This window comes from Ipomoea triloba, chromosome 15 (assembly GCF_003576645.1).
Source record: "Ipomoea triloba cultivar NCNSP0323 chromosome 15, ASM357664v1".
Classification (NCBI taxonomy): Eukaryota; Viridiplantae; Streptophyta; class Magnoliopsida; order Solanales; family Convolvulaceae; genus Ipomoea; species Ipomoea triloba.
Genome location: NC_044930.1, coordinates 2,791,190 through 2,816,002, shown reverse-complemented (window position 1 = coordinate 2,816,002; position 24,813 = coordinate 2,791,190). Strand labels below are relative to the sequence as shown.

General features: G+C 35.8%; 4 protein-coding genes, 1 long non-coding RNA gene and 1 pseudogene across 5 annotated transcripts; 2 read left to right on the top strand and 4 right to left on the bottom strand.

Annotated features, from left to right (window-relative positions):
• Nucleotides 1–8: 8 nt before the first annotated feature.
• On the top strand, nt 9–1,456 carry LOC116007114 (annotated as a pseudogene).
• Nucleotides 1,457–3,170: 1,714 nt separating this feature from the next.
• Nucleotides 3,171–4,734, bottom strand: LOC116006209 (putative methyltransferase DDB_G0268948). The gene is made up of 2 exons (XM_031246507.1): nt 4,523–4,734; nt 3,171–4,113 (listed from the first exon to the last, which is right to left on the bottom strand). Exons 1-2 carry the CDS (start codon nt 4,670–4,672, stop codon nt 3,469–3,471), a joined length of 795 nt encoding a protein of 264 aa, XP_031102367.1. The 5' UTR covers nt 4,673–4,734; the 3' UTR covers nt 3,171–3,468.
• Nucleotides 4,735–7,693: 2,959 nt separating this feature from the next.
• Nucleotides 7,694–9,066, bottom strand: LOC116006803 (UPF0481 protein At3g47200-like). The gene is made up of 2 exons (XM_031247294.1): nt 8,258–9,066; nt 7,694–8,174 (listed from the first exon to the last, which is right to left on the bottom strand). The coding sequence occupies exons 1-2, from the start codon at nt 9,064–9,066 to the stop codon at nt 7,694–7,696; spliced, it is 1,290 nt and encodes a 429-aa protein (XP_031103154.1).
• Nucleotides 9,067–10,117: 1,051 nt separating this feature from the next.
• LOC116006802 (UPF0481 protein At3g47200-like) lies at nt 10,118–14,174 on the bottom strand. Its single transcript, XM_031247293.1, has 3 exons — nt 12,672–14,174; nt 12,544–12,566; nt 10,118–10,487 (listed from the first exon to the last, which is right to left on the bottom strand). The coding sequence occupies exons 1-3, from the start codon at nt 14,060–14,062 to the stop codon at nt 10,147–10,149; spliced, it is 1,755 nt and encodes a 584-aa protein (XP_031103153.1). The 5' UTR covers nt 14,063–14,174; the 3' UTR covers nt 10,118–10,146.
• A 4,466-nt stretch (nt 14,175–18,640) lies between these two features.
• Nucleotides 18,641–22,165, top strand: LOC116006922 (L-galactono-1,4-lactone dehydrogenase, mitochondrial). The gene is made up of 6 exons (XM_031247443.1): nt 18,641–19,255; nt 19,690–19,940; nt 20,203–20,388; nt 20,615–21,011; nt 21,320–21,460; nt 21,768–22,165. The coding sequence occupies exons 1-6, from the start codon at nt 18,641–18,643 to the stop codon at nt 21,915–21,917; spliced, it is 1,740 nt and encodes a 579-aa protein (XP_031103303.1). The 3' UTR covers nt 21,918–22,165.
• Nucleotides 22,166–22,198: 33 nt separating this feature from the next.
• On the bottom strand, nt 22,199–22,827 carry LOC116006924. The gene is made up of 3 exons (XR_004095184.1): nt 22,784–22,827; nt 22,596–22,692; nt 22,199–22,479 (listed from the first exon to the last, which is right to left on the bottom strand). It is a non-coding gene; the product is annotated as an uncharacterized LOC116006924 (long non-coding RNA).
• Nucleotides 22,828–24,813: the final 1,986 nt, after the last annotated feature.

The window sequence follows — 24,813 nt, the reverse complement described above, 5'->3', positions numbered from 1 at the left end:
TTAATTAATGGCATCGCCTAACAGGATTGAGATCCAGGTAGGCGTAGGAGGAAGTGAAGAACACACTGCTCCTATAATGATGGTACGCGAGCAGAGTATAAAAAAGATACAAAGAATTCCATCTTTCTTGCGTTCCCAGAACGGCAACAGCAACGACGACTACGATCCTAAAGTGGTTTCTCTAGGGCCATACCACCACGGCAAGCCGGAGCTGCAGCTTCTTCAGGGATTCAAACACAAAGTCTTGGAGGAATTCATTTCCGGCGGTGACAGGGACCTTAATTTCTATAGAAACAAGTTGCTAGAGGTGGTAGATGCAGCCCGGAGGGGTTATGCTTCTGGGTCGACAGATGAATTTGGTGATTCAGAATTTGTTGAAATGATGCTTCTCGATGCTTGTTTCCTATTATATTTTCTCCTATCAGGAGAGAGGCATCTTAATGTATTCAAATATTGCCGTGCTTATCTGTTTGAGCAAATTGGGTATTCATGCAACATGACACCTTTTTGTTTGAAAATCAGGTTCCCCTCTGGATTGTTGACTTCTTGTTTACTTCCAGATATGGTAATACCATTGGGATTTCATGGAATCAAGTACTTGTAAAGTATTGCCAAAGAAATCTTTTCGGGGTGGTGGATTATAAGGAGGACGAGGAAGAACGACATGGCAAACCGCTTCATATATTGGAAGCTTTCCACATGCAAATGGTCTGCAAATCTCACCCCACCCAAATGCTTTTATTGCCCTCCACCCACTCTGCAGGTTGCTGGCCCAAAATCATGCCCACTAAAAAGAAATGCTTGCAAAAAGAGACATTTGAAAATTTTGGTTACGTATTTCGTTCGGTCATGGATCTGAAATCAAAGGGTATTCATTTTGCTCCCAGTGATAATATTTATTCTGTGATGAGCATACAATTTGAGTCTAACTACATGTATGGAAAACTAAAACTTCCTATTTGGTGTGCCACCACACTCACCAAAGTTTTCTTCACCAACATGATAGCTTACGAGATGTGTTCCCATAGATGCACAGAATTAGAGGTAATTTCTTATGTGAACTTTATGAAATCATTGATTGTTTGTCCTGAAGATGTGAAAGAGTTGCGAGAAAAGCGAATCATACAAAACACACTTGGAGATGACATGGAAGTGGCACAACTGTTCAAAAGTCTAAAGACCTATGGAGTTGACAACTCCTACATTTTCAGAGAGGTGAAGTTGAAAATTCAAGAGCACTACGATAGCAAAGCAAAGACGTGGATTGCTGAACTCCTCTACACTTACCTCAAAAGCCCTTGGAGTATTATAGCTCTATTTGCTGCTTGTGTTCTTCTTATTTTAACTTCTGCACAAACCTATGCTGCCTTCAATCAACACAATTGATTGAAACTTCTTTCTAAAGAGGGTAGCATCGGAAAGGATTTGAATAAGAAAAGGATTACAAAGGATTGGAACTTTTGTTTCTTTTTTTTTTTTTTTGGTATGAGCTATTAAATTTATGAACATTATTGTGCTTATGTTGTGTTAGGAAAAGTCTAAGATGAGCATTGGTATGGGTAAAACCATTATGTTAGAATCAAACGTTTATCATAACGCCGAAAGTTATAGCTAATAGCGAAAATATAACTAGATTTTCTTATACAGTCACATAATTTTTGTGAGGCAAAGTGCTGAACTTGGTCCTTCAGACCTTCGCTCAACAATCCCTCTAACTACTTGGTGCTAGACTTGGTCCTTTACCATGCCTCCGCCCATAAGTGTCCTCTCAATAATTCTCAATACAATGTATATAGTATGTAGAATTGTACCTTATGCAAATCTGCATGATATCAGTTAGCACTTCAGAATTTTCTATTACGTTAATATTATTATGTAATTTTATAATTTTTGTGCCAAATCTGAAAATTGTGTGATTATATTGCATGGAAACCAATTCAAACATGTACTTATTCATCATTTCTGTTCATATATAATCATATCCTTGAACCTATAGAGCTAATGAGCTTTAAAGCACTTGGAGAAGGGACATCAATTAAACTTCAAACCTAGGGTACGTAGTTGATTTCAAGCAACAAAAGCCATGGAAATATATAACAAACACACATCATCTACCATTTAATTGGTTTTATGATTTTTGGTAGTCACAGGCCAACACTACTTATTAGAATAGTGAGAATATAGGAAAAATGTAATAAAAATATATGGAGAGAATATAGGTATTATATTGCTCAAAATTGTTTGTCTCCTCTCCATGGTTGGAGAATATATTTATACATATTTTGGGTCTAGAGTGGAATAAGAATCCAGGACTGCCTCATACGAGGAGTCTCTGTTATATTATGACTAATAAATCCTAATCTTGTTAATATTACAAATACTAAGTCCAATCCTTAACTTTTTGATAGCTTTGCCTTGGGTCTCCTTCTTGGGCCTTATTGATCCAATTACTCTCGTAGGCCGATTCATATAGCTCAGGTCTAGTGTATTATCAATCACATTCTTTAATTTTGTCCACTTCTCTTAAGTGGCTAAACCATTATTTAACACGTCTTGGTCAAGACGCCACTATTTCAATTTATTGTCTACTTCTTTTTAAGTGGATAAACCATTATTTAACACGTCTTGGTCAAGACTATTTCAATTTATTGTCTACTTCTCTTTAAGTGGCTAAACTTTCCTATTGGGTTGCGGAAGTAATGTTATTATAACGCATGCAAGTGCGTCAACATCATGAAAACATATCCTCCGTATTATATATAATAACTATTGATATTCTTAGCTTTAGCCAGCCAGTCATAAATAACTTAGAGTGATTTATCTCCTTACAACTCTTTAGTCGACTAAAGTTACAAGACTGGATTTACGTTTACCCATTCCACATCTTTGAGTAATGACTACGAGCTCTCCTCATCACAAAAAACAAAGAAAACAAAAAAAAAAAACAACTCAAATTTGTTCCAAATTCATTATTAAAATTATTCAAGAATTGAAAACTTTATAGTCAAATTTTCATTAAGCATATCCCAAATATCTCATGAAAAAATTGGGTCATTAATACCCTAATTATTAATTTTAACCCATAAAAATAGGTTGAAGTCTTTTCATAATCATTTGTATTTATTTTTATATTGTACACCCCATAGTTTAGCATTTTAGTGTGACAAAAGTAAATGTAATAATTTTTTTTAATTATAAAAACTATGAATATATAATTTATTATAATATTACAAAACATCAAATAGCCAATAATGATCAAGAAATCTGATCTACACGTGAGTCTTTGTTGCCCACAGCAGGGAGATGATGCTGACGCCTGACGCAGCATATCCACAGACCACAATGTATGTAAATCTTCCTCTTGAGCCTAAGACTTATTCATATCTTTTATTCATAGGTTTAACATGCAACACATTATATTATGATCCACAAATCCTGTCAGGTCGGGACGTTGGGACTAGACACAAATTAGGAATCATTCCCCACCTTTCCAATCCTCAGAAAAACAGGGAAAGTGACACGTTTCTGACCACCCCCATCTCCATTCCAAGCATCTCTGAATCTCTCCACAATATCCTCGCCCAGCACCTCCACACCCTTATGCTTGGCGGTCTGGTACGCCGACCACGACCTCAACCACGTCAAATACCCGTCCAAATCCATCACTCGCTCCGCCGTGAACTCGAACGGCCCAGTACCCGCGCACCCTTCCACCGCCTCGAACGGGAACTCGATGCTCCTGTACTCATCGTCCACCAGCTTCTTCGGCGATTCCCAGTAGGGGTCGAGGTCCACGAAGTAGAGGTTGCGCAGCAAGGCGTCCACGGCTTCGTTGACTTGGGCCAGCGTGTAGCACCACGCGGCGATTACCCCGTCGGGTTTCTTGAGGAGCCGTTTTGCCTGCTGGTAAAACGCCGGCAGATCGAACCAGTGCATTGCTTGCGCTACGGTGACCAGATCGAACGTGGATTCCTTTCCCACTAAGGCTTCCAGCTCCGCCGTCGACATCTTGGGAGGGGTGCGCTCGTATCGCACGTTGGGAAGCTTTGCTGCGTACTCCAGTTGCTGCTGGCTCGTGTCCGTGGCAACCATACTCTTGTATATCGTTGCTAGCTATAAAAATTTAAAAATAAATATAAAACTCAACCATAAATATATTATGACACATAGCCACATAGGCAATTAAGTGAAAATTGTTGGGCCGATGCCAATAATAGACTTAAAAAGGCCAAATTAAACACTTTAAAAAATGAGGATATAAGAAAATAAAGTGTACTTTCAGAGTCAGGGGTTCGAGTCCCAACAATAATTCAAGACTGGTTGGTGCTGGGAGGGGATTATTGGACTGAGGCATATAAAGGACTTTAAAAATCAAGTCTAACTAACATCCAACGTCTCAAAAATCAGTATAATGAAATAAACTTGCACATTTGTTGCTAACTAGTGCTTGATTCTAAAATAAATGATTGAATAATTAGCTAGATAATTATAAAGTTAAAAGTTGAGTCGGAAAGGGATATACTGATTTGGCAGCTTGGCCACTACCAGTGCCGACATCCCACGCAAGGTCATGAGATGGAGTTTTAGAGGCAATGAAATGGAAAAGCTCTTGTGGGTATGATGGCCTTCCCTCTGAATATTGTTTTGCCTGCTTCACAAAAAGTTGTGCCATTCTCCAAATTTGTTATTTCTATCCCTAGCTAGTTATGTTTGCAGTGTGTGCTTTACTTTTTACTGAATAATAACAATGAGATAGATAGGTGAGGTTTTATAGTGGATGAGCGGGCACCTTGGTAGGTAGCTAGACATGCGTAATGCAGTCACGTAACATTATCATATAGTTGGGAACTAGAAATTGGACACTTCCATTTTATCTCAAAGGCAATCAACCTACTTATATCTAACCAATTTATCCCCTAATTATAAAGTTGTGTCAATATCATATTTACTTCAGTAGATTGAGAAAGTATGTATGAACATGTGACAATGAGTATAGTCAAATTAAAATAACACATATACGCATAGTTAGAGATAACAAAGAAGAAAAGACTGATGTGACAAAGAGCATAGTCAAAATTACACATATACACATAATTAGAGTCTTAGAGATAACATTGACATATTTTTATTCTGTAATTAAGAGATTAATTTGGTCATTCTTATTTTAAAACCAAAATTGCAATTAACACTAATAAGTTTAAAAAAAATAAAACAAAAGAAAAGATAAGAGAGAAGAAGTTTAATAATTTTAAAAAATAAAAACTTTGTTTAACTTTTTGTGATAAGAAACAATGCTAATAATTTTTTAATTTTTTTTTCTAAGAGCAATAGAGCATACGACAAGCCCAAATGGACGAATCATTTTAAAGAGATAATGTTTTCATGATGACGTATTTGCATGCGTCATAACAACATGTAGATTCTCAAACTTCCCATTATAAATGTATCCAGTTCCTTGCCACCGAAAAGCGAATTACTTATTCTTTTTCTAGAAAATTAAATCCATAACTCCAACGGTCTCTTAGGAAATGACGAATCAAATCGTTTGTCCTTAGTTCAACAACGGAAGCGCGTCCTGACTCAACAAAGTATTTGTAAATTATTTATTCTTCTTCTTTCAAATATTATTTATTAAATCAGTAAACAAAATCCGTGCAGGTACGATTAATTATTTATTCTATTTGTATTAGGGGCTAGAAAAAATCAAACCGATTGAAAAACTAATGACCAATAATTGAATCGTTCGAAAAGTTTAAATTACACAACTTTTTCGTCAATATATTATATTTTTGAAGAAATATAATTATTTTGATTCATAGTCTTTTTAATCTATATACTATTTACCTTTAAATTTCACACAATAATTAAAGCTCTTCTTAATGATTCATTGGTTCACCCTTTAATTTTCTTCCTTCTTTTCTTGACCACACACACAAAAAATAAATCTGAAATCCCTCGCTCCAAAGATAAATTACGATAAATCAACAGTGTCTTAAGTGTGAGGACGAATATTTAATACTTACAAGGAGCCAACGGTTACTATTTCTCAATCTTACATTTTTATCCACGATCTACCAACTAAACTACTAATACAATCTGCTACATTCTTTTCTCAAGTTACTACTAGTACAATCTACTACATTCTTTTCTCAAGTTTATGAAGTCATCATTTCAATTATTTTTTTAAAGAAAAAACTCAACTAATGAGGCCATCCATATCAGTGAATCATATGGGGTGATTAGTACAACTTTTGCTTTGCTGGCAGTGAGAGATCAGATGGAAGGAAAGAGAAGAAACGGAAGCAACTGCAAATATGAAATATTGGTACAGTAATCTGTACCCCAGAAAACCAATTGCTTGTTAGTCAGGCGCAATAAGCGCGCCTGACATTCTTTTTTTTTTTTTTTTTAGTTTTTTTTAATTATTTTTAAATCAGATTTGTTTATTATTATTTTTCCTCCCCTCCCATTTTCTCTTTCCTAATCACACTTACAAAAATTCCTCTTATACCGTGAAATAACCCCATTGATGAGGATGCTCTGAGAAGAGAGTATCACTATTGAGGCTACTTAAAACACATACACAATGTAACAAGCTGGAGCCCAATAGTTGGCCTATTCGTTTAATTAAGGCCCAAATATTTCCAGCTCTTGGCCCAACTAACATGACAAATTATTGTGTGAATCATAGTCCATGAGCCACATAGCTGTGTGAACCATGCATGCAATATACTTTTTTTTAATATACTAAACATAATTATTTGTGTACTGAAGATATATTATTTGATAATATATAAAAAATCATACTTTTAAATAATGTACTTCATGTATACAAATAATGTACTTTTAATATATTAAAAACGTACTTTTTATTTATGCTTCACACAAATATGTGGATCATGGTCTATGAAATAATGATTCGCCCATCAAGGCAAATTATATCGTGAATTATGATTTACCTCACAAAGTAGACCACTAATACATGTTTGTTTATGAAATCTGCAATAAGGGGTTTCAAAAAGATCAAATTTTTCAGCTTCACAAAAGGGGTCACAATCTACCATGCATAGAAGCTGAGGCAGAGATTATGCAAGGAGTTGATCGAAGAAGGAAGTTTATGTTTGCCTTGAACTTACTTGCATTCACCATGATACTTCTTGAGCTCTCAACGATTTGATCAAAATCAAGAAGCACTACTGTCGGTTTGGTATTAATAATTGGATTTTTTTTTTCTAGAGTTGAATTGGTTTAAAGGTGAACATAACAATGATAAATTCAATATGTCAATATTCTTATTTTAATCCAAGGCCAGGGGAGGGAAGGAGCCGGGACTTTATATGACTCTTTTATCAATAGAATTTTTTGAAAATACATGTATTAAAACTCTAAAAACTTATACAACAATATTAACACAATATAAATTTCAATGTTCATAATTTAATACTCCGTAACCTACACCACACACACACAAAAAGAAACATCAAACACTCTTAATTTCAAACAAAATAAAAATTACACACTTACGAGTAAAAAGATAGAAATCAACAGTAAAGAAAAGCAAATTGGTATCGTACCAAATTTAAAACCACTGCACACAGTAGAGAAAATGAAATTACAACATGGTATTGTTGTTGTACTACATACCAAATCTATTATTATACCGTCTATATATGCGCGTGCTCTGATCTGTTAGCTAGTGACCTCGCGGGTTAATGGTGAAATAAGTCTGCAAAAAAGTTAAAACAAGAAGAGAAGTAGCAGCAAAAAAAGCTATAGCAGTCCATGGGGTTCTGAAGTAAGTGTGGGTGAGTTCAGCCATCCACGTCTTCGTTTTGCTATTGTAGTAGTTTAGGATTTTATGCTTGACGTCCCTGAAGATGATGGGATTTTCTAAGCCATGAGTGTTTAGCCCGTGGAACAACTTGACAACCTCCTTGTCCTCTCCAAGTGCACTTCTTATAATGCACTTTTCTCTTAGCTCTTTAACGTCTTGGGGAGAAACAATGAGCGATTTCATAAAGTTGATGTAGCTACCTACCACAAATTGTGTACGTCTGTAGTTGCAGAGCTCATAAGCTATCATGTTTTGGAAGTAAACTCGGGTAAAGGCGTTTGCATCAAAAACGGGAAGCTTAACCTCTGCTCGCAGAAGATTAGAGTTGAATTTGATGCCCCTGAGAGAATAACCAATATAGTTGCGGCTAAAATGAATGCCCTTTGATTTAAGATCCATGACCGAACGAAATAATAAGCGTACTCATCTGAAAACTCTTTTGTTGACATTTTTGGGGTGCTACCTATAGCTGCTGCTGCTTCTGAAGAGGAGGAGGAGGAGGGGCGGCTGACCATCATCAGCATATGATAAAACTCTAACAGATGAAGCGGTGCTCCATCATGATGCTGCAGCATAATATGTTTTTCCAGCTCATCAACATTCTCGTACACAATCTCTCCCCAAACCGCTGCTTGGCTTGTCATGGAAAGTAGTTGTTTCCATGTATGGAGGGGATTAGCATTACCATATGTGGCGTTAAACAAGAGCTCAATAATCCAGAGTGGGATCTGATTGTCAAGCAATAAGGTGTCGCGTTCTATGAACAACCACCCTGCAGCCGCGTCAACCAAGGTTATAATATCCAGGGGTGAGCAATACTCCAGGGCTTTATTAGTAGCAACATCATCCCCGTAATCGGTGGTCACCAGGCAGTAATTCAATAGGAAGCAGCCGTCTAGCAGCATCATTTCAGCGAATTGGTCATCATCAAATTCTTCATCATCCATCAATATGTAACAGCTCCGAGCCATATGCACCACCTCCAACATCTTCTTAAAGTAGAACTCATAATCCTGCTTGGAAATGGAAATGAAATGATCCAACACCTTGCGCTTCATTCCCTGGACGAGCTGCAGTTGTGGTTTGCCGTGGTGGTATGGCCCTATGGACACTACTTTAGGATCGTACACGTCGCTGTCCTCCTTGGAACGCAAGTGACGTGGAAGTTTGTGAATCTTCTTTAGGACACTACTGTCTCCTCCTACTGCTAGCCGGATCTCCTTCTCCGCCATTAATGACTTAGCTAGTGTAGAGAGGTCACGGAAGTGATGAAATATAATATAATGCCATTCATTTAATGCTTTCAATCAACCAATTAAATCCTCTAGCCTTTCGTTCTCTAGACGTAACTGAGTCGTCGTCATCCTTAACTTAGTTGACTTTAATTAACTAATTAATTGCTGCGTTCATTACGGCCGGCGGTGCTCATTAACAAATATTTATCATTAATAAATCATTGTATCCTGACATCCCACATACTTACCTAACATTCAAGCAAAATTAACACAAAATGAAGCACAATTATGAGTCATTCCATGACTTATCATCTATCATCTCCAATCCAATCACTATGTATCTAATAAGTTTCAAACTTTGTTTTTTTTTTTTTTTGGTGAGCCGGAGGGGCACCAGGGCCCCGAAAGATTAGCGACGTCTACAAGTCACTATACTTGACGCACCATGGCGCAGGAAGTTAACCAAAAGGACGTGGTGGAGACCAAATCACAACTTTGTTACTAGATGAGTAAAAAATTGAATTATTACTGGCAGGACCAAATCACCCCGATGACTTCGCCGGAAATTTGGCCGGAAAATTTTACGGCAGGACCAAATGTGATACAAAATGAATAGTCATACACCTAATTTGAAAATGTTAATAGTCAAGGACCAAAAGTGATACAAATTGAATAGTCATGGACCTAATTTGAAAATTTTAATAGTCAAAGACCAAAATTGATACATGTATTATAGTTGACGGACAAAAAATGATATTTTCTCTTTTGTATATATAATAATGTGCAAGTAGTTGGGGACTAGAATGGTTATTATGAAATTTTTGTGTTACTTTCTTAATTTCAAACAAAATAAAAATTACACACGTACGACTAAACAGATAGAAATCCAAAGTAAAGAAAAGCAAATTGGTATCGTACCAAATCTAAAACCACACAGTAGAGAAATGAAATTACAACATGGTATTGTTTTACTACGTACATACTCAATCTATTATTATATCACTCCAAATAAATTAAATGTTTTCTGCATGCTTGCTTCGGTCACCGTCTATATATGCGCATGCTCTGATCTATTAGCTAGTGACGGCGGGGGTTAATGGTGAAATAAGTCTGCAAAAAAGTTAAAACAAGAAGAAGAGTAGCAGCAAATAAAGCTAGAGCAGTCCATGGGGTTCTGAAGTAAGTGTGGGCGAGTTCAGCCATCCACGTCTTCGTTTTGCTATTGTAATACTTTAGGATTTTATGCTTGACGTCCCTGAGGATGATGGGGTTATCAAAGTCGTAAGTGTTTATCCCGTGGAGCAACTTGACAACCTCCTTGTCCTCTCCAATTGTACTTCTTATAATGCTCTTTTCTCTTAGCTCCTTAACGTCACCAGGAGAAACAATGAGTGATTTCAAGAAGTTGATGTAGCTACCTACCACAAATTGTGTACGATAGTAGTTGCAGAGCTCATAAGCTATGATGTTTTGGAGGATAACTCGGGATATCATGGATGCATCAAGAAAGGGAAGCACAACCTTTGCTCGCAGAAGATTAGACTCGAATTTGACTCGAATTTGATGCCCTTCACAGTATCATCAGAATCTTCTTTTTGTCTCCTAGCGTCGCCGCAGCTACAGTTATCGCAGCACTACTACTGTCTCCTACTGCTAGCCGGATCTCATTATCCGCCATTAATCACCTAGCTAGCTTAATTAATTAGCTAGTGTAGAGAGGTCAAGGAGGTGATGAAATATAATGGCCTTGGCATTCATTTAATGCTCTCAATCAACCAATTAAATCCTCTTTCTCCAGACGTTAATTAACTGATTAATTGCTGCATCCATTGCGGCTGGCGGTGCTCATTAAGAAATTAAAGAACCAATTCTTTCCTAACAAATTAGGCAAATATATTATATTGCTCACACATATAATCTATATATCACCTTTCCGTATTGTCCACAGTCTAGAACCAATTCTTTGCTTACTAATTAAGCAAATTCAACACACATCATTAGTATAGCTTAGTATTCTTTTGCCAGGCTTTATGCATTTTGTTGGATTAATCAATCTAAATATATGTATCATACGCAAAAACTATTAACAATCACAATGTTCTGGTTAACCCATTCAACCCACCGCACTGCACTGTTGCTCGGTCTAAGCTCTGCGTGCCTTAACACCTAATAGGGATGGAAATAGGTCGAGTTGAGCTTTAAAAAATTAGGTTTAGGCCTGCTATGAAAATTTAAGTTTTGGGCTTAGGCCTGAACCTTTAAGTAGGCTTTTTGTTAGGCTCAAGCCCGAGCTTACAATTAGCCTAACATAGCCTGAAGCCTTTTAAAAAACAAATTATACAATGAGCCCGAGTCTACCTTACAAGGTGGACTCAGGTCCATGTTCACAATAACTGTATATTGCATTCATGGCCCACACAGTTATGTGGAGCATGGTCTACACAATAATTTGCATGTAGGCCATTAAGCTATCATGTTTTTGAGAAAAACTTGGCCTACGGGCTACGGTGGATGCATCTAAAGAGCGAAGCATAACCTTTGCTCGCAGAAGATTATACTCAAATTTGATGCCCCTCGGAGAATAATCAGTATATAGTTGCCCAATTTGCTCTATCGCGCAACAACTAGTGGTCATTGCATATAGTCTACAGTCTATTGATTAAAATTATTTTTTCCTAGATAAAACTCTACTCTTTATGATATGAAAGTATAATCAATTAATGTCGACCAACAACCCACCAATAATAGATTTTTCATTTATTTTCACCAGCAACCTACCAATAGTTTTTGCATTTATTTTTACACAAATAATTCTTTTGCATTGATCACCACTTTGTAGTTTTCCATATTTGCATAGTACAAGGAAGACTTGTAAAACTGTAAAAGTAGGCCACAGGAGTTTATTCCCTTATAACTGGTCTACTATGGATAAATTCTACGTGTGACTTATAATACTTGATAGATAAAATTTAATATATTTTTATGAATATAATAAAAGTATTATACTTAATTAATTTAAAAATATTACACGTGACTTATTCGTCTACTAAAAAACTTTTTATGTCTTACATACAATAATTATATTTAAAATTAGAGTAAAAAGAAAATTCTCACACACACACACACATATAGCATAAGGTATAGTGTATATATAGCATATATGTGTCCATCCATTATCTCTTCAACACTCTTGGTATGATCACTTATTGATGAGAGTTAAACATTATATATGCATGCAATATGAAAACAACAATTATAAAATTATATAACAATATTAACACAACTAACATAACTTCAGTGTTGAACTCAAAAAACATAACTTCAGTGTTCATAAATTTAATAATCCTTAACTTGCACCACATACACAAAAAAAAAAAAAAACATGTAACACTTTTAATTTCAAACAAAATAGAAATTACACATAACTAAAAATGATGAAAATTATACGGAGTATATAATAAGTATGTACGGTACAGCTGTACCAAATTGTTATCACTCTAAATACCAAACCAAATAACAAATAATACAACATATAGATGGACAATTCCTTACCAATAATGTTGCGTGCTCTCAATCTGTAGAAAGAAGTTTGCATGCATCACTTGTCCGGCTTGTCGAAGGCAACATAAGTTTGTGCAAAAGTTAAGAGAAGAAGAAGAAAAGCCGAGAGTAAAGCGATTATAGACCAAGGGCTTATAAGATAAGTATATACAAATTGTGCCATCCACGTCTTTGCTTTGCTATCATAGTGCTTTTGAATTTTCTGCTTCACCTCCGAGAAAATGTTGGGATTATCAATCCCATGAGTATTCAGCCCTTTGAACAACTGCACCACTTCCATGTCGTCTCCGAGAGTATTAGATATGATGCGCTTTTCCCGCAACTCTTTCACATCGTTGGGGTAAACAATCAGCGACTTCATGAAATTTATATAAGAAGTTATCTCGAGGCGGGACCAGCTGTTGGGAGAGAGCTCATAAGCTATCATGTTGGTGAGGAAAACTCTACTCGACGAGGAAGCATACCAAATAGGAAGCTTTAGTTTTGCATACACAAAGGAAGACTCAAATTTGATGCTCATCACAGAGTAAATATTATCACTATGCCCAAAATGAATCCCCTTTGACTTTAGATCCATGACTGAACGGAACACATAACTATACTTCTCAAATGCCTCTTTTTGCAACATTATTATCGTGTTATTAGTTTTAATTGGCTTGAGTTTTTGCCACCTACCTGCAGATTTGGTGTTGGATGAAAGCATTTCACAATTGCCCACCATGTGGATGTGGAAAGCTTCTAATAGATGAAGTGGTTTTTCATCTCTTAGATCCTCACCCACCCTATACTCCTCAGCAAAAAGACTTGTTTGGCAATGCTTTACAAGCAAAGATTTCCAGGAAACCCCACCGGCTATGTTTGTACTACCAAATCTAGCATTAAACAAGAACTCAACAATCCAAAGGGGGATTTGATTTTCAAACAAATAGGTGTCAAGTTGTAAGAAGAAACTACCTGAATACCCAATCTTCTCAAACAACTGAACGGTAGTGAGGTACCAGAAATCATCAAAACCCTGCATAGTTGATAGCATATAGAATAGTAAGAAACAAGAATCCAAAAGCATCATTTCTGCAAACTTTGAATCTCCAAATTTATCTGTGGTCCCAGCAGCGTAACACCCTCGGGCCTCTTCCACTACCTCCAACACTTTTTTCCTATAGAAATTAGCGTCCTTGGGACTGCCGAAAATGAAGTTGTCAAACACCTTATGCTTAAATCCCTCGAGGGGCTGCAACTCCGGCTTGCCGTGGTGGTATGGCCCTAGGGAAATCACTTTGGGATTGTAGTCTTCGTTGCTGTTGGAGCCCCGCAAGAAAGATGGAATCCTTTGTATCTTATTCGTATTCTCTTGGGGTCCCAACATTATCACACCATTTTCTTCTCCTCTTCCTCCTCCGGCCGGATTCTCATTTCTTGAAGACGATGCCATTAATATAATATAATATAATGTTAAAATTAAAGCTAGCTTAGGGTAGTGATTTTATTCACATCTCATCTGAACCAACCAACCAACCAATGCATATATACATGTACGAATTGAAGTCCTCTTCTCCAGACGTACTTTGATAATAAGATAAAAAGTCACAAAAAAATAATAATAAAACTCCACTATTTAGGTCCAGTACATATCTCTTTCATTGTTGGCCAGGAAACAGACAAAGCAATAAATATAATATCTCATTGTGGTTGTGATTTAAGAATTAAGATTCTATCTTGCTCCAAGGGTCACGCTGAGCTACTTGCTCATAAGTCATGAGTCAATGGTCAACCAAACAACAAAGACAAAAATGTCTACTTCGGACTCTGCTCCATGGGTCACGCCACTTGCCCAGAACGGAGGGCGTTTGATTCAAGTAATATTTTATATTTGCTTTAGAAATTAAATTTTTGTAGCATGGTATATGTTTGTGGGAATCATATCTATATACTTCACTGGTAAATTAAAATATAATTTTATCACGTATAAATGATATTTACGATATTATATACATACATCGGAAAATTCTTTCTAATTGATTGAAACTATTAATAAATTTAGACATTAATCTGCCACCAAAAAAATAAAAATAAATCTTCAAATCAATTAAATTTAGATGTTAGAGATGGAAAAGTTGTCATTCTCTTATATTAATTAGTTGACAGATTCAATGAAGTGAAGTGAAAACTACACAATGGTAGGCAATTATTAATTAATTATATACTTGACGGGCAATTCTCTTATACATTTTTTACCTCACTTTTTATTTTGTTTTTTACTTCTTTACTCATGGTGACATGTTTTAATTAATTCAAAACAAAAATTGACTCTGTTTTTTAAATTGGGTCATGTCACTCAGGTGGAACAATAATTTTTATTCTTTGATTTGACATAGCCTGACTCATATTTAATCAAGTATGGATAAATATTACTTAAAAAAAATTATAGATAAATATAATAACTCTAAACGCGTGCGTACACACAAGTCAATTAGTACCGTTAAGATCTTAATTTTTGATTTCTTAAGATGGAGAATGTGGATGTGTCCACACTTTTTTTTTTTTTTTTTTTTTTTTTTTTTTTTTTNCTCCGGCCGGATTCTCATTTCTTGAAGACGATGCCATTAATATAATATAATATAATGTTAAAATTAAAGCTAGCTTAGGGTAGTGATTTTATTCACATCTCATCTGAACCAACCAACCAACCAATGCATATATACATGTACGAATTGAAGTCCTCTTCTCCAGACGTACTTTGATAATAAGATAAAAAGTCACAAAAAAATAATAATAAAACTCCACTATTTAGGTCCAGTACATATCTCTTTCATTGTTGGCCAGGAAACAGACAAAGCAATAAATATAATATCTCATTGTGGTTGTGATTTAAGAATTAAGATTCTATCTTGCTCCAAGGGTCACGCTGAGCTACTTGCTCATAAGTCATGAGTCAATGGTCAACCAAACAACAAAGACAAAAATGTCTACTTCGGACTCTGCTCCATGGGTCACGCCACTTGCCCAGAACGGAGGGCGTTTGATTCAAGTAATATTTTATATTTGCTTTAGAAATTAAATTTTTGTAGCATGGTATATGTTTGTGGGAATCATATCTATATACTTCACTGGTAAATTAAAATATAATTTTATCACGTATAAATGATATTTACGATATTATATACATACATCGGAAAATTCTTTCTAATTGATTGAAACTATTAATAAATTTAGACATTAATCTGCCACCAAAAAAATAAAAATAAATCTTCAAATCAATTAAATTTAGATGTTAGAGATGGAAAAGTTGTCATTCTCTTATATTAATTAGTTGACAGATTCAATGAAGTGAAGTGAAAACTACACAATGGTAGGCAATTATTAATTAATTATATACTTGACGGGCAATTCTCTTATACATTTTTTACCTCACTTTTTATTTTGTTTTTTACTTCTTTACTCATGGTGACATGTTTTAATTAATTCAAAACAAAAATTGACTCTGTTTTTTAAATTGGGTCATGTCACTCAGGTGGAACAATAATTTTTATTCTTTGATTTGACATAGCCTGACTCATATTTAATCAAGTATGGATAAATATTACTTAAAAAAAATTATAGATAAATATAATAACTCTAAACGCGTGCGTACACACAAGTCAATTAGTACCGTTAAGATCTTAATTTTTGATTTCTTAAGATGGAGAATGTGGATGTGTCCACACTTTTTTTTTTTTTTTTTTTTTTTTTTTTTTTTAGAGGATGTGCCCTAGACTCATTACTAGAACAAAATTTAAACCAAATAAAAGTAGCCTCACCCAAATATTAAACCAAATAACAATTACAACATATAGAGGCACGTACTGAAATTTCATAATTTGTTTATTCAATTCCTTGCCAAATGCCAATGCATGTTGCCCCCGTCGTAAGAAGCTAGTTTGAATCAATTGTGCGAATTAGAGCAACATAGCTCTGCTCAAAAGTTGATAGAATTGAAGAAGAACACAAGCAACAAGTGATAATACTCCATGGACTTGAAGGTGGATTTCGGCTGAGATTTAAAATTTTGATTCTGGGCCTCACTCTTGGCTGGATTTGAAATTGCATTTTGGATTAATTGAAGGTGTGGGCTTCCTATGCTTTTATTAGTCAAAGTAGTTTGAATTTGTTTTGGACTTGGTTTTTCTGGATTTATTGGGCTGCATTCGTATATGCAAATTATGCTATGCTACGATCCGGGTCTTTGTTTACAATTTTAGAACTCTATATACAAAATTACATTACCCAATATTCACAATTTTTGAACTCTATATTCACAATTTTGTTATATAGATTCAAAAATTGTATTATACTGATGAATATAAAGTTATTAAATTGTAAATATAGAGCTCTATAATTGTGGTCAAAGACCTTGTGGTCTAGTGGCACCCGATTTACACTTGCACATGGAGGGGAGTGGGTTCGAGCCTTAATGGAGGCAACTGTTAACTCAAGTAGCTATGAACAGATAACAAACGGTTCTGCCATCCCCACCATTACTTTGATGTTCATTTTTTAATACCAAAGATTTGTGATTCTCTAATGTCCTTTCCGAACATACTTCTTGTTCTTTGCATTATTTGTCCTTTAGTTTAGTTGGGTTAATTGACTCGATTTATATTCAACATTTTAAGAAGCTTGAATTATATAACATAGAGACTCTCTTTTGTTAAATTTAATATAATTTTCAACTTGATCTTCTTCGAAAACGAGGTTTTACTTGGTGCACGTTATTAATCATGTAGTGATTCCTTGTCAATTTCATAAGTGTCTAACCCATCTACTTACATATCATTTCAAAATAAACTTGTTGATTATGACACACTTTTCTTACTCCCGCCTCATATTCTCCAAACAATTTCATTAAACTTACATTATAAAAGAGTACTTTTTTTTTTTTATATTGAAAACAGTACTTTTAGTACTTGATATAGCCATATATAAAGAATTTACTCGATCTACTGGTACTGGTAACAGCAAAATGTCAAGACAAATGAAAATTTATGACCAGGAATAGGAATCTTCCTAAGCCACCACCAACAAAGAAGTTAACATAGGGAATTAGGAAGCAATTAAGGAGAAGGAGCTGTAATAAGTGTTTTCGTGCACGATATGCTTAATACAAAGTTTTTTTAAATTTGTATTTAAAAAATCTTATACAAGTTTAAGCTACTGACTCTGTTACAATGTAATATCTGTTCGAGTCAACAGTTGACTCCACTGAGGATCGGACCCACTCCTGTCATCCATGTGAGAGTGTTTTCCGGGACACCGAGTGCCACTATACCTTAAGAAGAATAGATATTGTCCTATAAAAAAATCATGAATATTTATAAAAAAAAATCCATATTTTACAATAATTAACAATGAATACATAATTTTCTTAAAATTATTATACTTGACATATCACTCATCAATGTATCAAATATCATGATTAATGAAAGCAATCACAAGTTTGTCTAATTATTAATTTTATATTTCTTTATCTTATTAGTTTGAACCGGTCATCAATAATATAAATTCGTTTAACTCTTTGTAATCTATTACTTATCAGGATCACAAAGTAGGGTCAAATTAAATCCCGAGACATGAATTTAATCATAATTTACCCTAATTATAATTGAGTGAATGAATTTTAGGAAAAATTGTGAGTTTGGTCCTGAGTTTAATCAAATTTTGACTCAATTCCTAAGATTTGATCGTATTCGAGTTTAGTGACTCTGTTATTTGCGGATTTGCGGAGTTACCAGATGAGTAGAAGTTCCCATAAGTGATGAAATTGTGTTGACGGAAAGTTCAATTTGTAGCGGCGGTGTTTAGTTTCATCGGCCGTCTGTGTGATCTCAGTTCTCACTCCCCAGAAAATGGATAAAGTCTGTCTCTTTCATTGACAACACAGTCCAAGAAGACGAAATCTTCTCTTAGAATCCCTTCCATTGCCTTTTCTCGCTCTACTGAAACCTTTCTTTAAGCCCTCCATAGCCACCCAAAAATGTTCAGAGCTCATCACTTCCGTCGCTCCCTCCGCTCTCTCCTCGCCCATTCCCACCCCCATTCCAATCCCCACATTAACCCGCGCCTCCTCTGCTCCCTCTCCTCTCAGCCCCCTTCCTCCGACGCCGAGGTCCGCAAGTACATCGGCTACACCGTGCTCGTCCTCGGCTGCGCCGCCGCCACCTACTACTCCTTCCCCTTCCCCGCCGACGCCAAGCACAAGAAGGCCCAGCTCTTCCGCTACGCCCCCTTGCCCGAGGATCTCCACACCGTCACCAATTGGAGCGGGACCCACGAGGTCCAGACCCGCACTTTCCTCCAGCCCGAGTCCCTGCAAGAGCTGGAGGCCGCTGTGAAAGATTCCAATGAGAAGAAGCAGAAGATCCGACCCGTGGGTTCGGGTCTGTCCCCGAACGGAATCGGGTTGACACGGGCTGGGATGGTGAATTTGGGATTGATGGATAAGGTCTTGGAAGTGGACAAAGAGAAGAAGAGGGTCACTGTGCAAGCCGGCATTAGGGTTCAGCAGCTTGTGGATTCGATTAAGGAACATGGTCTCACTCTCCAGAACTTTGCATCTATAAGGGAGCAACAAGTTGGTGGCATTGTTCAAGTGAGTTTAGTGAAAAAAATAGATAAAAATCAAATCTTGGTAACATTTGCTATTAGGGTTCCTTATTTTATTGCAGGAAATTTGCTTCCTTAGTGTGAAATTTGATTTTAAACCATGCTGATTAATATGCCCAATGCTATCTTTAATAGGGTGTGGTATCAACTATAAAGTTGCTAATGTTAATATTAAAGAATTTGAGTTAATTCTGTATAGTGTATACTCTCCTGCATTAAGAGGAAGGTGCTCTCTTGTGCTCTTAAGCTCTTGTATTACCTCTATACTATGAAAATTTCCATGGCTTTGATGACTTTTTTATTAGTTGAAAGCTACTTGGCATATAAACATTTGTGTGTGTGTTTGGACAAGTGATTTATAGACTTCTAGTGAGTTTTTTTTTTTTGGCAACTGTTTTAAGTATATGCTCCTCGTGTTAGGTTGGTGCTCATGGAACTGGTGCAAGGCTGCCCCCAATTGACGAGCAAGTTATCAGCATGAAATTGGTTACTCCTGCAAAAGGCACAATAGAGATTTCGGAAGAGAAGGATCCGGATCTCTTTTATCTAGCTCGATGTGGACTCGGGGGCTTAGGAGTTGTTGCAGAGGTCACACTTCAGTGTGTGGAGCGGCAGGAGCTTGTTGAGCACACATATATCTCTAACATGAAAGACATTAAGAAAAATCACAAGTAAATATGCACTTTCTAAAGTTGGTGATCAATTTTTTTTTTTTTTTCCTTTTTCTGTTTGCATGTTCCGTCCTTTTGTTTTTCTCTCTTTTTCTGTGGTATGAGCTTCAAATCTGGTCTGCTTCATCGAGCTTGATGTAAGAGCTAAGATAGGCCAAAAAGTGTGTCAGCTTGCATGCCGCATATTTTAGACTATTTGGAATGTTTATATTAGCATATTAACTTGTTGAAATAGTAAATAAATGGTGTCAGCTTACTGCAGAAAATTGCTATCTGAGAACAAGCATGTGAAATATTTGCACATTCCATACACTGATGCGGTTGTGGTTGTAACATGCAATCCTATCTCAAAATGGAAGGGTCCACCAAAATATAAACCGAAGTATTCTCCAGAAGAAGCTGTAGGACATGTACAAGATCTCTACCGAGAGTCATTGAAGAAGTACAGGTACAAGAGCTGTTTCTTGTTGCTTTTACTATACCTACTCGGTGGTTTTATGGAAATGCCATTTCAGCAAAATACTTATCTAGATTTTTAGGTCCATTTCACTCGTTGTACTAGATTGTTAGGTCCATATCATCCCTCCAAAAGAATCTTATTTCCTACGTACTTGGGTCATTTCTTGGTCTTTCTATAATACTACTGATCTCCATTGCACCCTTCTTACTTGCAGAAGTACAGAAAATGAATCCGAAATAAATGAGCTATCATTTACTGAATTGAGGGATAAACTGCTTGCGTTGGATCCACTGAACACAGACCACGTCAAAAAAATCAACCAAGCTGAGGCCGAATTTTGGAGAAAGTCAGAAGGGTACAGGGTAGGGTGGAGTGATGAAATTTTAGGGTTTGATTGTGGTGGTCATCAATGGGTCTCGGAAACTTGTTTTCCTGCGGGTACCCTTTCAAAACCAAGCATGAAAGATCTGGAATTCATAGAGCAACTAATGCAGCTTATAGAGAAAGAAAGCATACCTGCTCCTGCACCTATTGAGCAGAGATGGACAGCTTGCAGCAAGAGCCTGATGAGTCCGGCTTATAGTTCGGTGGATGATGATATTTTCTCATGGGTAACCTTTTAGTTTTTGATTCTTCTTTATTTACTTTTTCAAGATGGATTGTCATGATTTGAAGCCTAATTGCTCCAAATTGACGCATAAAAAACATAATCTTGAGTATATTATAGTTTAAAGATCAATGAGAACCTGGCATGTTTATCAGTGGGACCAGAAAATGTTGATTGGTAATCCACATATCTAAACAGTGAATTGAATTTGTCTTCATTCTTTGCCTCTTCCCAAAGGTTCTGCTGTATTACTTACGTTTCATTTTTTATTTTTTATTTTTCGTTTCTTCTCACTTCAATTCAACATCTCAGGTTGGGATAATCATGTATCTTCCAACAATGGATGCTCGTGAAAGAAAACATATAACCGAGGAATTTTTCCACTACAGACATTTGACACAAGCACATTTATGGGATCATTATTCTGCATATGAACATTGGGCCAAGATTGAGGTACGTATCAAACAATTTAGGAAATGCCACTGTCAATCTCTGTTTTACTTTACAGCAATAGATTAAAATTTAAAACTGTCATACTTGACAATCTCATAATTTTCAATCATATTTAAAAACTTAATCCGTCTGTTTGTTTTCCGGATGGTTTGATTGGGAGAGTGCAACTCTGTCATACCATTTTAGAGTGCCATGGCAAGCAGATATTCAATTGGCATTAGGGCAAAAATGAGATTTTTTACGGTGTCGTTGGATGTTGGAAATGAATTGCATTAAAAACAATAAATCCATCCTTGTATATATCCAGGTTCCAAAAGACAAGGAAGAACTACAAGCACTACAGGCGAGACTAAGGAAGAAATTCCCTGTGGATGAATACAACCGAGCACGCCAAGAGCTGGACCCCAATCGCATCCTTTCTAATAACATGCTTGAAAAGCTGTTCCCTTCGTCGTGATAGACATCTATTGGTTGGTTTATCTTTCGTATTGCGTCCGGGTATGCTGGTCTTTCCCGTTTTGATCTGTGAATTTGAGGCACAAAAGCGCATACTTGCCTATAAACTTGTATATGATTTTGCTAGATTGTTAACTGAAATGCTACAGAAACTCATATGATTTGGCATTTAATATGCTTGAAGGCTGCTTTTTCACAGGGCTATTGCCTCCAAGTTTATGAATAAAAATGGATTCACATGATTATGCATTTTTTTGTTGCTGCTTTTGCACCATTTCTATCTTTGATTTCACTGAAGTAACAATCTCATGAAGTTCTGAATAAACAGACAGGGCTAATTATACATGCATCATTACATCTCTCTGTTGGGTAGAATCAAGAAACACACATACACACACTGAAACACACAGCTTTAGTCTTAAGAGTTATGGTTACATCCTAGGAAACAACATTGGTGGTAGTATAGGATAAGGAATTCAAATCAAGAGATTCAGACACTCCAGCCCCCTCAGCTTTAGTCAAAGCAAATCTCACATATCCAGCAGCAACATAATGCAAACAAGCTGCACAAATCAAACCAAACCAGATCACAAGATGGGAATCAGAATACTGACTATGGGTTTCCCTCATCATTCAAAAAAAAAATAAAAAAAATACTGAGTGTTGCCTAATAACTTACCATCCTTCAATACAGCCTCGCTCTCCCTTGGGCTTGCTCCGCGCCCAACGTTTCTTCTTCTCCTTCTTTTCACTTGGAGGGTTTTCAGTCGGATAACCTTTCAAGTCCCCAAGAAAAAAAATGAGTCCAAATCGAGAAGATAATCACAATTCGCACATGTTTCATGCAGATACATATATATAGCATACCTAAAGGCTGTTGTTGGGTGACTTGGTCTGCTTCCTTTCTCATGGTGGAAAGCTGCTGATGACTGAAAAAAACACAAGAAGAAAGTGTGGCAATGCAATGCAGATATGATTTTGTATTGTTGATTGTTCCTTTGCTTTATGCAAATGCTACCAGCATATATATACACACCAGGGGAATAAGCTAAGGTGGCGCCTCCAACTGATGCAGCAACCACATCTCTCGAATCTACAAGAAAATCAACCCGCAGCCATATCAGTTTGACATTTCTTTGGCTTTACCTTTTGGCATAATTCAACTACACCTAACACGAATACCCGCTATTAATCTTAAAGATTTCGTTTTTAAGAACCTTTTATCAAAAAGAAAGAAAATTCTTATCTTATGTCAGCGTTATTTTTAGAATTTAAGAACATTTTGTAGTTTAACAGTATAATACGCGTGAGTATCTAATTGTAAATAAATAAGATATTTTCTTATCAATTTCTACTTTCTAGAAATGTGATGAGATGTGAATGTGAACATGTACAAGCAGCCCCAACAAGTTAGAGTGTTCCTCTTTGCATGTATTTGACATTAAAATCAAGATTCGTTTTGCTTTCGGCTGAGGATGTTTGTGAGTAAAGAACAATGATACCATTAAATTCAGTTAATGTTTTTTTTTTTTTTAATGTGGAATATATTCCTTGATTTTATCAATGGCGGTTTATCAAAATCATCAAATCATGGATGCCCTCCAAAAAGCAAAAGTTGAAAAACGGGAGACGGTGAAAAGCCATGCGGACGTGGGATTAACAAGTCGGTAAGAAAGAATATTTGTAAATCAATTTTAAGGTTTTAATTTTTAAGGATAAGTTTATATTACGATGGACAAAGGATTAAAACTCAATATGCTTAATGACTAATGTGTATCATTTTAACGTTTGTTCAAGAAAAAAGTTTAAGTTATAGACAACTTAAATTGTTTTATTATTTTATTGTAGTTATTCACAAATCAGGATTGCGAAGCATGATTTAATCCGTGCACACCCTCGAATAATGACTGCAAACTTTATTTTAACTTCTTTTCAATTATTAATTTTTAGAACGCTCCAGCCTGTATTACGTTCATATTCTCAAAAAAAAAAAAAACATGGAGACAATACTCAGCTCCTTGGATAAAAAAACACATCTTGCAAGAATCCATCCAATAATAATATTAGCAGTGCTTAGATTTGTCTGCATCCAATGGTCCAGTAAGCAGTATTTGAGAGAAGAGACCAATGTTTGAATTATAGCCGTTGGAATGTGGGGATTATATTCAAAGTGGTTCCTTATGCGCACCGGCCGGCATTTGACAAAAGTTACGAATTCAAATCTTGCTAACATTTTCTCAATTAACTCATTAATCAAAATCTTTCTAATACAATTTACCTTTCTTGTGTAGTTGATTATAAATTTTTCTAATCATTAAAAAATTAATTAGAAGATAAAAAGATGAAAAAGGCATACAGCAATGTGGACCTTTATGGAGAACTGCTTAACCGTGAAGGTGCTTAAATTGAATAAACCATTTGGGATGAGTTATGAGGATGGAATTGTTTATAATTAAAATCTAGATGAATGTGAAACAAGTTGATTATAGATCGATAGTGCAACACTTGTGAAGATTGAGATTGATTAGCAAAGTGCTTTTGGAGGCTTGCCAACTTGCCACATGCCTGGTTGCAAAGGTTAGTTTATTGGCAATGGATATATAAATACTAAAAATGTACTTTAATTATTGGTTCAACATTTTAGTTACGTGTGACAAAACTCGTACCCTCAAGTGTTGGTCAGATTAATTTTTCATATGAGAGCAAGTTCAAACTCGCTTAAGGGATAAGAATGCATGGTCACTCACGCCAACCAAGTTGGTTAAGTGAAGAAACATAATTTAGCATTATCATTTGTATTTCCATATATCTTAATAAGCTATAGTTTACTGTTGGTATATAATATCTATACTCGACAAGACAGCAAATATTTTTTCTTTTTATTAAGTTTAGGGTTA

What these genes read in the sequence shown, in the direction of transcription:
- LOC116006209 (XM_031246507.1), bottom strand. Translation starts at nt 4,672, where the DNA reads ATGGCACAACTTTTTGTGAAGCAGGCAAAACAATATTCAGAGGGAAGG. An exon ending in GTGGCCAAGCTGCCAAATCA is followed by an intron (nt 4,114 to 4,522) that starts GTATATCCCTTT and finishes AAATTTTTATAG; the next exon opens with CTAGCAACGATATACAAGAG.
- LOC116006803 (XM_031247294.1), bottom strand. Translation starts at nt 9,066, where the DNA reads ATGGCGGAGAAGGAGATCCGGCTAGCAGTAGGAGGAGACAGTAGTGTC. An exon ending in ACAAAAGAGTTTTCAGATGA is followed by an intron (nt 8,175 to 8,257) that starts GTACGCTTATTA and finishes TTATTCTCTCAG; the next exon opens with GGGCATCAAATTCAACTCTA.
- LOC116006802 (XM_031247293.1), bottom strand. Translation starts at nt 14,062, where the DNA reads ATGGCATCGTCTTCAAGAAATGAGAATCCGGCCGGAGGAGGAAGAGGA. An exon ending in GCCTTCGACAAGCCGGACAA is followed by an intron (nt 12,567 to 12,671) that starts GTGATGCATGCA and finishes TTTGGTATTTAG; the next exon opens with AGTGATAACAATTTGGTACA. An exon ending in GATAACAATTTGGTACAGCT is followed by an intron (nt 10,488 to 12,543) that starts GTACCGTACATA and finishes AATTTGTGGTAG; the next exon opens with GTAGCTACATCAACTTCTTG.
- LOC116006922 (XM_031247443.1), top strand. Translation starts at nt 18,641, where the DNA reads ATGTTCAGAGCTCATCACTTCCGTCGCTCCCTCCGCTCTCTCCTCGCC. An exon ending in GACATTAAGAAAAATCACAA is followed by an intron (nt 19,941 to 20,202) that starts GTAAATATGCAC and finishes AGCTTACTGCAG; the next exon opens with AAAATTGCTATCTGAGAACA. An exon ending in ATGATGATATTTTCTCATGG is followed by an intron (nt 21,012 to 21,319) that starts GTAACCTTTTAG and finishes TCAACATCTCAG; the next exon opens with GTTGGGATAATCATGTATCT.